Source organism: Brachyhypopomus gauderio, chromosome 2 (assembly GCF_052324685.1).
Source record: "Brachyhypopomus gauderio isolate BG-103 chromosome 2, BGAUD_0.2, whole genome shotgun sequence".
NCBI lineage: Eukaryota > Metazoa > Chordata > Actinopteri > Gymnotiformes > Hypopomidae > Brachyhypopomus > Brachyhypopomus gauderio.
The window spans coordinates 49,259,903-49,271,790 of record NC_135212.1 but is presented as its reverse complement, the minus strand read 5'-3'; the positions used below and the strand labels follow the sequence as shown (position 1 = coordinate 49,271,790).

Here is an 11,888-nt window from a genome sequence, read left to right as displayed (position 1 = left end):
TCTTATATTGCGCAATGCATTCTGTAGTGGAATGCTATATATATGTGTGTGTGTGTGTGTGTGTGTGTGTGTGTGTGTGTGTGTGTGTGTGTGTGTGACAATATATAGATAGATAGATAGATAGATAGATAGATAGATAGATAGATAGATAGATAGATAGATAGATAATCAATATAACAATAAAAGAGCAAGGGACAATAAAATGTGAACATGGAGGGAGGAAGCATGGAATGGAAGAGAGGAGGAGGAGGAAGACATGTGATTATGTCTGTAATCTCCCATGTTTGATGACCCTGCTGGATGAATTTCCTTGGGAGCATCTTTTAAGCATCCACATAATTCTTGCACATGACCTCATATGTCATATGTAAGCCTTTCGCTCCAGAACCATCTGTTAAAATAAACTCAACTATCTACACATGTTGCAAAGTCCATGCAATATCACTGAGAACGAAACCATGTCCTAGAAGTAATACAAGTAGGCTACTACTCAAGGCTTACTACAGCCACACGGCGTGAAATTCACTTTTGCAGTGGATATTTAACCATGGCTATGCATGTTGCTAAAGAAGACCCTTGTGAATATTGTAAGGCGTAATACAGCTTGGCGAGGCCACAGCGCTACACCAAGCTTAACTGTAGTCATGCTTAGCCCTTGATTAGACAGATTATCTGATTGATCCTATTTTTATGTTCATTGGAAGCAGTACATGCATTTTAATTGGTTCCTCCCATTGTGGGATTTTTGCCCTTATAAAAATGGCTCCAAGATGCTCCGTTACAGCTGGAAGACCAGTGCTGATTGGGAAAGATGAGGATCACATGTGCTAAATGGTTCGGCTGCCATACGGTGGACTAATCAGGGCCATGCAGTGAGGAGACAGGGAGGAAGCAGGAACACAGAGGGATCTGATGGCAGGAACGCTCAATTAGCGGGATTACGAGATTAAAGTGATGGTTCCTCAGCAAACCAGTAAATATAGCACAAACCAATGAGCTCTATGGAAAGCATTCATTGGGAAAATGTTGCCTTGAGGTATAGCTGGTGAGGACATCTAAAAAAAAACCATTACCTTTAACACTGTTGTTCCACTGTTAATGACTCTGTGTAGGTATAACTACAAGGTATAGTATTGCAAGACAAAACTGATTCTTTTTTCACAATGATGAAGGGAACTTAGAGTCATAATTAACATACTTTTTAAAATGCCTAAATATTTCCTACTTACTCTACTGTGTTTTGGTTGTGGACAGGTTCTCCCACATTTAGCTATGATCCAAGCAAGGTGCTTCCACTGTCCCAGAACCCTGACTCTCTAGCCCACATTCCTCGGCTCTGGATGTCCCGCTCAGTGCTTTCATTATTTCCATACAAAATCTCTATTTGATCCTTGATTCCATATATTTATAATGCAGTCAGATATTAATCCCTAGGAAGGTTTTACTTGACTGAACGTTAATCAGGTCCACATGTGGGAGATCTTCTGGGAAGCTGGAGACCTGTCATCAGTCAGAGGAAGAACCACACGAGGAAGAACCAGTAGTATTTTATGAAAAGTCCTGTTTATGGAATTCTGGGCCTTGTTTGTTTAATGTGCCAAAAAAATAATAAAAATCTGTTTAATTTATGTTATGGCCAGCTATTCTATCTATCCTGTATAAAATGTACTAGGTTAAATGTTGCTGTATGATGTATTAATATTTCTCATCCAGATCTAGTCACATGGACCATTTGTGATCTGTAGGAATGAAAGAAAACAGTGCCCTACTAAAAATCTATTTTTTTTTTTTACATTATTTATGCATGAAAAACATGAACGACACTGTAACTGTAGTTGTAGTTGTACACTGTAACTGTAGTCATGCTTTGATCTGGGTAAAGTATGCTGAGCATGCCTGAAGATTGTGAAACATGGTCAATACACCACCAAGTATTGTTTAATACACTTCATCAATCCTCATACATCTCCCACCTCCCACGTCAGTGCTAGTCTGATCGGTATTGACCGTTTCATGACTTTCCAGATTTTGAGCTTGTGATCACAGAGCCAAAAGTTCTGCGCAGCCACGATGCTTTTTAAGAGGTGAAATGAACTGGAATCCACCTAATAAACTGTTAAACTACAAAATTAAGAAATGCGTACAATGCATTAGAAATCTTTGCCTAAATATGTAATAATGCCTCCCCACACACAGGTTATCTTTGAAAATGATATGCATTGTTTAATCTGTAATACTCTCTCATTGAGCCGCCGACTGGCAGTATAGGATGAGATGATCAGAGCATTCATTACAATTGAAGTTTAATCCTACAGTGTGTAATCCAGCCCCTGAGAAAGTAAGGCTTTCTATTATTCAAGCAGCAACACTGCCACCCTGACCACTGAACTTTAAAATGAAAATGTACCGTAATGCTATCTTTGAACTGCCCGTTCAATTGCAATAATGGGAAATATCACCTATCCGAACAACACAATGGAATGAAACTGTAACCTACAAACCAACAATAACATCAAATGGCTGATCAAATACCATATAATGTCCAAACCTAATTCTGAATTACACGTTCCTGGATTCTTGGCCCTGATAAATTTTTATAAATAAATATGCCTAAATATTAGTGGAAGGTATTATGGAGGGGCTGTGATTGGTCTAACAAAGGTTTGCTGAGAAAGTTGTGCTTAAAGCTACATGAGCTGTGATGCACAAGAAAGATTTGTGAGGACATAGGTGGTGCATCAGATTACACATGGCACCACTGACGTCCAGACATGGGATGACAGAGACGAAGAGGCTGACAGGAGCGGCATAAGTGAAGCAAGAACAGATGTCCTACAGACCTGTGGGGGGGGGGGGGGGGGGGGGGGGGGGGGGTGAAGAAGCACGAGCTTCATTTAAAACACAGAACAGACCTACAACCAAGCCAGAAAACAGCAAGATACTCTGAGCAAAAATAACATTAGGCCTAGGTTTGTTTTAGAGAAGACATTTGAATGAATGTATTGTTCCAGGCATGTCAGCTCATGCCAATTGCAGTTTTCGGGCTGACAATATGGAGAAGATATGGCAGCTGGATTTGCAAACCACTTAAAAGCAGTTCACAGCTCAAGCCTCATGGTTTGAATTAGTTATTGGGATGAAAATTCGTGTGAAGCAAAAACACATGATGCCTGAAGAGCACCAAAGCCCTAAAGGCCTTGCACATGTAGTGCAATATTACACATGCATTTAATATGTGATTAAAATCAGGGACCTGTTTGAAATGCTAGTAAATCAGTGGATAACTAAGGATACCACTGCCAGTGTTGTAAAGCTCTCGCTCCCCGATAATGTGTATAAATATGACAGTATTTTGACTGCAACTTTATTCCGGAACTGAAGCCTGCAAATGCTAATAATGAACTGCACTGCCCCCCCGTGGCCACTTCATAAATTCTGTGATTTTTTTAATGCATAGATTAGTCTGAATACTAATTTCTTACCAGGTAATGTTTGGAGGGTGTGTGTGTGATGGGTAGACGGATATGTAGCCTTTTTGAACATGTCTGCTATTGCCCTAAAAAGTGTCTATGCTGTCCTACACATACTTCCTTGTCATCATTCTCCTCGATTTTCTTGTTAGGGACCTGATTTCTGTGAAGCTATTTTGTGACTATTTCTAATTTGCCATATTAATACACACTATTTAAAATAACCTAAAAAGTTGCTTTCAGATACTTTTTTATGATATGACAATCATGATATGTATAAGTTGTGTTGAAGTACATATCCAGTCAAATCCAAGCACTGATTCATTTACACTGATTACAGATGACTCTGAAAGAGCCTGACACATTCTGTTTTAATTAAATATAGAAATTTTAATTAAAAAATCACATAAGCAGACCGCAGAATAAACAACTGTGATTTGTAACACTGACAGCAAGTGCGTAATTGTAAATCAAACGGAGCTCGACGGAACTTCGCTGCGCTTCTCAACTGTAAAGGTCATGGTGAGGAGGTCGTGGATGCCCGCCTGGAGCGTGTCGTGCTCCCGCACGGCGGAGACTCCCTCGGGTGTCCCGGTGAGTATGAGGTCTCCCTCCTCCAGGGACATGATCTGACTGATGTAGCTGACCAGGTATGGCACGGAGAAGATCATGTTCGCCGTGTGGCCACGCTGCCGCACCACGCCGTTCACCTCCAGCCACAGAGACACGTCCCCCGGCTCCGGGATCCTCTCCTTCGGGATGAAGTCACTGACGGGACACGAGGTGTCGAACGACTTGGCGAGTGTCCACGGCAGACCCCTGGACTTGCACGCGTCCTGCACGTCGCGCGCGGTCATGTCCAAGCAGAGCGCGTACCCGGCGACGTGCTCCATGGCCGCGCGCTGCGGGATCGCGCAGCCTGCTCTCCCGATCACCACGCCGAGCTCCACCTCGTGGTGGAGGTTGGTGGAGTAGCGGGGCACCAGGATCGGGCAGCCCTCCTTCACATAGGCACACGGGGCTTTGAGGAACAGCACGGGCTCCGTGGGCACCTCGTTCTTCAGCTCCTTGGCGTGGGCCGCGTAGTTCCTCCCCACGCAGATGATCTTTCTCCCCCACTCCCAAAATCGCGCTATATCACGGGAGGCCATTGAGAAGAGAGGACGGAAGAAGATCTCATAAGTTACTGACCTTCACACCACACTGGCCCCTGCGTGCACACTAACTACGGAAAGCGAAAAACGACATAAACGTCATCTCATTTAGAAAATAAACGTGCGTTCATACAATAAATATACAAAAGTTGCTCTTTGTGGCAATTCGCTTTTATGCACTTATTAGCTAACGTCGAGGATTTGGAAGAGATTTATTTGTTGATTTGTTTATTTATTTACTTGTTGGGGTTACGTGCGGCACTCCCCCCCCCCCCGTTTCTGATTGGTTGAAGTAGGGGGAGTCAAAGTTAAAAGTGGGCGGGACTGCACGGCACGTTCTACTTCCTGCGCTACCGCGGACGTCGGTGGTGACGTAGGTGGTGACGTTAGGGGCGCTGCGATGTTGTTCGGGTCGCTGGTCGCGCGTGCCTGCGCCCGTGCTGTGCTCGGAGCTGCCGCCTATAAACTCGGTATGTCGTTTTGAGACCCATATTAAATCTGCTACTTCTACAGGGAAACCCCCAATAATTATGATTTTATTTCAGTTGGCAGCGCTGACATATTTACTATTAGTGTATTTAGTGTTTATGTCGAGCAGAATAGAGTCGCAGCACAGGGACACGCACCTAACTGTAGTTTACGTTCAGAGGTGTCACCACTCAGGGATCACTACGTAGCACTAATGTAAGATATACATGCCTGTTCAGACACTAAACTCGGACTAAACAGCTCCATAAGAGGTCTTTCTCAAGTTTGCACGAATTTTAAGTTTGTTTTTGGTGGTGCGTTTTACATATATTAAAAAAAGTACTCAGGTGTCAAAGCGGGCGAATACTTCCTTGTTTATTATACACATAAAAGACCCATCGGTTTCCTCTGTAGAGACGACGAGCCGTTCATCTGTGCGATCAGACAGTGAACTCCTCACTGGCATCGTTTCAATACAGGACCGCTCAGCAACCAAAACATCATGTCAATCGAGCGATCAGTTTATCGCCTTCCTCCCAAGCCTGTTTGACTGGTGGCCACTAGAGGGCACCAATCTGCACGCTGACAACGCGTTACCTAATACCCAATATAAAAAATTGACGTAAAAATAACACATATAAACTGCATGTTTCCTGTGTTTTATCTTTAAGCCCCCATTCAGGTCCAAACAGCCCGTTTCCATTCAGCTGTTAGGAAGTCATCCCTTGTTGAGCAGACAGACATGAAGATTGAGCTACTCCCTGCTCTCACTGACAACTACATGTACCTCCTCATTGATGAAGACACAAAGGAAGCTGCCATTGTTGACCCAGTTGAACCTGGGAAGGTAAAAGAGTTTCACAGTTATTTTTGCATAGTAACTATTTCATTGTCCTAAGGATGCATAATTGCTTTCCAATGTTTAGGTTGTAGAGGCCGTTAAGAAGCATGGCGTGAAGCTCAAATCTGTCTTAACAACACATCATCATTGGTGAGACAGGCCTCATAAATAAAATAATAATTAGGTGACATTTTCTGTGTATCACTATTGTGTACAACTGTTACTAAGTGCAACCGTGTGACACATTGGACACCAAAAAGTGGCTGTTTGGTCTTTTGTGGTAATGGCGACAGGGACCACGCAGGTGGTAACGAGAAGCTGGTGAAGCTGATCCCAGGGCTGACAGTATATGGAGGTGATGACAGAGTAGGAGCCCTGACTCAAAAAGTGACACATTACAACACCTTCAAAGTATGTCCTCTGAACATGTTTGTGGTTGTCATGAAAGAGCCAGAAGGTGCACTGATTTTAATGATAGCAGTACAGTGATGTAACCTGTCGTTTAAAATAAAAACAAATAGTTAGTAATAATGTGGTTTTAATAATTGCACTTTGGCATTATATAAAACCATGTGACACGTTTACATTAAGAGCAATAACTTTACCTGCAACCCATTTAGGTGGGAACACTTAATGTAAAGTGCTTGTTTACACCGTGTCACACCAAGGGACACATCTGCTACTTTGTGACGAAAGAAAACAGTTCTGAACCCCCAGCTGTGTTTACAGGTAAAATAGTAACATAAATGTCACTTGAGTGACCTTTTAAGCACTAATTATGGCAAAAAAAATGTAACAATCATTTGTGAGAATCTTTTATAATAATTTAATTATAAATAGCAAAGTATGTATACCTTGGTCATTGCCAAGAAGTATTTTCACATTTTATGCAATTGCATTCACGTTTGACCTTTGTGTTTCCACCCATAAATAGGTGACACCCTGTTTGTCGCAGGCTGTGGGAAATTCTTCGAGGGTACTGCTGATGAGATGTATAAAGCGCTGATAGACATTCTTGGGCGACTTCCTCCAAACACAGTAAATGATTCGGATTTCTATATGCACTGGGAAACGTGGAATTACTGGTGATTCTAGTCTGTTGGGGGCCCTAGGCAGAAATTCACAGGTCCTCTTTGGGGAATTCAAATCTCATACTATAATTACAACTGTTGCACATTGCCACTGCTGTAGTTTAAGGTTTGTTAGTGTTTGGGAGCCCCGCCTTGGCCCGGGGCCCCAAGCAGTTGCCGACCTTGTCTGGTGGCAACAGCACCTCTGGCATAATTTTCAGATGTTCCATATGTGCAGGAAGCACGTATAATATATTCTTCATCTCTGCTCCTTGATACACTAATTGTTTATATCAAAAGTCACACATATAATAATGTAGAGTCTCTATGTAGAGTTACACGGTGGTTTTGTCTTTCAGAATGTGTACTGTGGTCATGAGTACACCATCAACAATCTGAAATTTGCTCGCCATGTTGAACCAGATAATGATACCATCAGGAAAAAACTGGCATGGGCTAAGGTACTCGATAATGCTGCTTTTTTTTAAAGAATGACACAAAGCGTATCTATCTAACATCTTTTTTCATTACATAGGCCAAATATGATAATGGAGTGCCCACCATTCCTTCAACTATTGCTGATGAGTTCACATTCAACCCGTTCATGAGAGTCAGGTATAAAGCCACAAATTCACTAGTACTTACTACTTACTTCTCTTTGTCGTCTGCAGCAGCTGCAGTTACATTTCAGTGTGTGGCATGGTGCAGATGTGTGTAGAAGTCTTGCACAGAAAATGTGTCCATTTGTCCCGCAGAGAGAGGTCAGTACAGGAACACGCAGGAACAAGTGACCCCATAGACGCCATGAGGAGCATCCGTAAAGAAAAAGACAACTTCAAAGTGCCCAAAGACTGAGTTGGAGCAGAGCTCACATATCTTTCATATTATCCTTCACTATATGCACCCTAGTGTACTTCATACGCTTACTGACAGCTTACTGACAACTGTATGTAGTGAGCACACAGAGGATAGGGACACTGAATCCATGACACTGCATTGAAATGTTTTATCTGATAATCGATTACACTTGTTCAGTAGTTAGTTATCAAGCCCTTAATGACCAGAATTGGCTTTATTGGAGCAGGGGAAACTTAATTCTCCAGTGTTCTGACCGCTTAACACTGGTGTTTGTCTACGTTTTATGTTAAAGGTACTAATTACTGACATTTGTAAAATTTGTAAATGGAATTGTTACATAGGTGATTGTGTGCAGTGGAAAAACATTGTATATTGTTGTCAGCTGACGCTAGTAGTGGCGAATGCAAGGTGAATATATGTACAGATATTTTAAGATCAGAACCCTGCCAGAGGATTGGCTGATAGCCATATTTATGTTGTAATTTTGAAAGCAGGAATACTTAAATTACTAGATTTGTCAATGTGCAATGTTTTATTTTGTAAATCGAAGAGAAATATTTTAAGATACCAGAGTCTTTGTGGTGTATGAAAAAAGAGAAGGGACAAAAAACAAAACAAATATATATATATATATAAAAGACAGTATCACTTAGTGTTCTGAAATGGATATCATATCATGATTCCACAGTACAACACCTTTTGATTTGTCATTGGTGGTGTTTATAGCTCTTTTCCCCAAATCAGTTTTAAGCATTACTAATTCTGGTTCATTCAAGTTAATTCAGTTATTTGTGCCACTTATCATAATCCAATAACATTTCCAGGAAATGTTGCACTTTCTTTCCTCAGAACTATTAAAACAATGATGGTACTTCAGTGTGTTCAGTAAGCACATGGAAATAAAGTAATGTTTTTGTTCGTTTGAACGTGTGTGCTCGAGCGCGTGTGTAAGTGACACTTTATTTGCGATGATGACAACTCGATGGTTTTAAGATTCGAACAATAAGGAGAGCAAAACGAAAGGCTGGACGTCTTCTTCTGACAAATGGCTTATATTTATTACAGTTTACCTAACATTTAAGTGAACACTAAATGAATAACAATCATTTAGGGGACGTTTTGACTAGTTAAATAAATAAAATGGTGGTCATTAACATTTCACAGTTGCTACTGCATTTTTCAATTAAAAAGAAATTCTGTGGTGAGCGCCAAATGACGGAGCTCCTGGGTTGATCGATTAATCATGCCTGTATCGATTTGGTTCTGCGATATTCTAGTCAGACTGGTGTATCAGCAAAAACATTCCCCAATCAAGATACATCGTAACATTGTCAAAGGTGAAAAAATATTTGCGTTTTTTTTTTATTTTACACATTTTAATATATTTAATGCACGATTATCCATGTGTCTTGGTTTAAGGACACATAGCTTTGTGTTTTCATCATTTCGTTTGGAGTTAAATATTGGGCTACAGCCTGTATTCTCAACAGTTCCACGCTGCCGCTAGTTTAGTCCCTCAACAAAAACTGGACTAAAAGTGTTTGTTGTTTGTTTGACCGTCTGGAAACATAGTAGCGGACACGTGCAAAACACTGTCGCAATTATAAACTTGTTAAAAGCTGTAGACATTGCTTCTAACTGCACATCGTCTTTCTCGTGTGCAGTTGAAGCAATGAAGGTGAAGGTTATTTCAGTTTTGGAGGACAACTACATGTACCTGGTAATAGACGAACAAAGTAAAGCAGCTGTTGCTGTAGATCCCGCCGTACCTCATCGGGTAAGACATCTATGCTAGACAATTTTTAAAATAAACTTTCAGAAAACATTGAAGACTTTAACATATGATACTTGGTTTCCAGCTGCTTGAAATAGTGAAGAGGGAAGGAGTAACACTTACTGCAGTGTTAACTACTCACCATCACTGGTATGTGGTTTTCATCTCACATGGATGTTGGGGTCTGAACCTGAGCCCCTCTGAACAGCTGTCACCCCTGTGGTTGTGTGTCGTACGTAGGGACCATGCAAGAGGCAATGAAGCCTTGGTGAAGGAACTCCCAGACCTGCGTGTGTATGGAGGAGATGACCGCATCACAGGACTCACCCACAAAGTCACCAACGGCCAGGAGCTTAAGGTAGTAATGCAGAGGATAAATGATTCTTTGTCCCAGTAGAATGGAGGTCACATAAAGAATGTTGTCTTTGCTGTGCATGTAGATACCGCCCTGAAGTCACACTGGGGGGAAATGTATATATTTTATAAACTAACCATATATAATAAACACACTCAGAGAGATTACTCCCTCTCTGTACCTTCCCTTTATCCCTTTACTTCTAGTTTAATTCTGTGAATGTCAGGTGTTTGTTCACCCCTTGCCATACGTCTGGACATATGTGCTATTTCATGTGGGAGGATGACTGCACGGATTCCCCAGCTGTGTTTACTGGTTTGTGCCATCAGCTATTGTTGATTTTAGAAGTTAACGCATGCCTATTAATGAGGAGCTGCACGTTAATGTTTTACCTCAGGCAGTTTCACCCAGTACCGTAAGATAAAAATGAAATTGGTAGATTTTTGACAGCAGAATCTGAAGACACTGCAAGATCACGTGCTCTGTGTGGTGTTTCCAGGGGACACACTGTTTGTGGGGGGTTGTGGGAGATTTTTTGAGGGAACGGCTGAGCAGATGTACCACAACCTCATTGAGGTCCTGGGAGCGCTGCCTCACGACACGGTCAGCCACTACTAACGCATTAAGAAATTACATCAGGCCCTCAATACACATTTGTTTCAAATTGTTGTTTAAAAAAAATTGCTCATGTACTTGCACACATTATGCCTTTCAGAAGATATTCTGTGGTCATGAATATACCATAAAGAACCTGAAGTTTGCAATGTTGGTGGAACCAGAGAACGAGAAAGTAAAGGAAATGCTTAGTTGGGCCAGGGTACGGACAACCTCTTCAGTCTCTTAAAGAACATAATTCTTTTGGCTCCACTGAAGTAAGTGCTTAGCCTGTATTATGTGGAAACCAAACAGAAAAATCTACTAACCATGTTAGTACTTTTTAAAACACTACATTATTTGTAGTTATTTTTTATTTGTTATTTTTATTAGTATGTATTGCTGACTGTATCTTGTTTTAACTTCTGTAATGGTTAGGTAGTAATTTATTTTTAAGGCTAGGGATGATGACGACAAGCCAACTGTACCATCAACATTACTGGAGGAATTTGAATACAATCCATTTCTACGTCTCTCGTGAGTACTTCGTTTTTCATGCTTAATGTCAAGCTTAAGCCAAGATTGAACATTTCGCCAGTCTCACATTCAGAAATTGTGCTGGATGAACCATCTGCAAAAAAAGTACTAAATATTTTTTGATCAGGCTTATAAACATTAGTAAAAAATGATCACTTGCTTTAAAAAAAATTAACCTGTATTAATGTGGAGGGCTTACATCTTTATTTACTGCACAGTGAGGAGGCTGTGCAGAAATTCACAGGGAAGACGGATCCAGTCGAGGTTCTCCGAGTGCTACGGAAAGAGAAGGACAACTTTAAGAAGCCCAAAGAGAGAGTTCTTCCGCATGCCATGCTAGCTCTGGAATGGGGTCTGCTCAGGCCATAAACACTTCCATGGAGCACCGAACTCCTGCAGTGGACATGAACTGGGATCAAACTATGTAGGACCAGAGAGTATTTATGGTGGTGTTATTTCTTGAAGTCTTATGTAAGGGACAGAAACTGTTAGCATCTAGACTAACAGGAAAGGATGTCAGTTTTACAACCGGCATATATTAATACCATGCACTATTAAAAATTAATTAATTTTTATAATGCAACACAATTTTTGCACCTTTTCACAGGTAGAAGGAAACATTTATTTGAGATATGCCTATTTTATGCTTGTTTACACTTATTTACTGAGTACTGATAAATCAATGATACTGTAAATATTGTACTAAAAATAAAATCCAGATATTTATTGGCTTTACCGATGCTTGATCAGGGATCAGTAAGAGTTTT

At 41.0% G+C, this 11,888-nt stretch overlaps 3 protein-coding genes across 6 annotated transcripts; 2 read left to right on the top strand and 1 right to left on the bottom strand.

The window, feature by feature from the left end:
• Nucleotides 1-3,817: 3,817 nt before the first annotated feature.
• On the bottom strand, nucleotides 3,818-4,849 carry fahd1 (fumarylacetoacetate hydrolase domain containing 1). Its single transcript, XM_076997276.1, has one exon. It carries the CDS (start codon nucleotides 4,619-4,621, stop codon nucleotides 3,941-3,943), a length of 681 nt encoding a protein of 226 aa, XP_076853391.1. The 5' UTR covers nucleotides 4,622-4,849; the 3' UTR covers nucleotides 3,818-3,940.
• Nucleotides 4,850-4,943: 94 nt separating this feature from the next.
• On the top strand, nucleotides 4,944-8,798 carry LOC143508621 (hydroxyacylglutathione hydrolase, mitochondrial). The gene is made up of 9 exons (XM_076997275.1): nucleotides 4,944-5,094; nucleotides 5,764-5,939; nucleotides 6,019-6,083; nucleotides 6,227-6,344; nucleotides 6,554-6,662; nucleotides 6,868-6,971; nucleotides 7,363-7,464; nucleotides 7,539-7,618; nucleotides 7,759-8,798. Exons 1-9 carry the CDS (start codon nucleotides 5,025-5,027, stop codon nucleotides 7,856-7,858), a joined length of 924 nt encoding a protein of 307 aa, XP_076853390.1. The 5' UTR covers nucleotides 4,944-5,024; the 3' UTR covers nucleotides 7,859-8,798.
• A 142-nt stretch (nucleotides 8,799-8,940) lies between these two features.
• LOC143508620 (hydroxyacylglutathione hydrolase-like protein) lies at nucleotides 8,941-11,879 on the top strand. Of its 4 annotated transcripts, none has more exons than XR_013129403.1 (9): nucleotides 8,941-9,198; nucleotides 9,526-9,638; nucleotides 9,721-9,785; nucleotides 9,876-9,993; nucleotides 10,197-10,305; nucleotides 10,490-10,593; nucleotides 10,706-10,862; nucleotides 11,042-11,121; nucleotides 11,340-11,399. XR_013129403.1 is itself a non-coding variant. In XM_076997273.1 (9 exons), the coding sequence occupies exons 1-9, from the start codon at nucleotides 9,105-9,107 to the stop codon at nucleotides 11,488-11,490; spliced, it is 936 nt and encodes a 311-aa protein (XP_076853388.1). In that variant the 5' UTR covers nucleotides 8,941-9,104; the 3' UTR covers nucleotides 11,491-11,879. The 4 variants fall into 4 exon arrangements, 2 of the variants coding, with proteins under 2 accessions (XP_076853388.1, XP_076853389.1); XR_013129404.1 differs by having other exon boundaries at nucleotides 10,706-10,807; nucleotides 11,023-11,121; nucleotides 11,340-11,368; XM_076997273.1 differs by having other exon boundaries at nucleotides 10,706-10,807; nucleotides 11,340-11,879.
• Nucleotides 11,880-11,888: the final 9 nt, after the last annotated feature.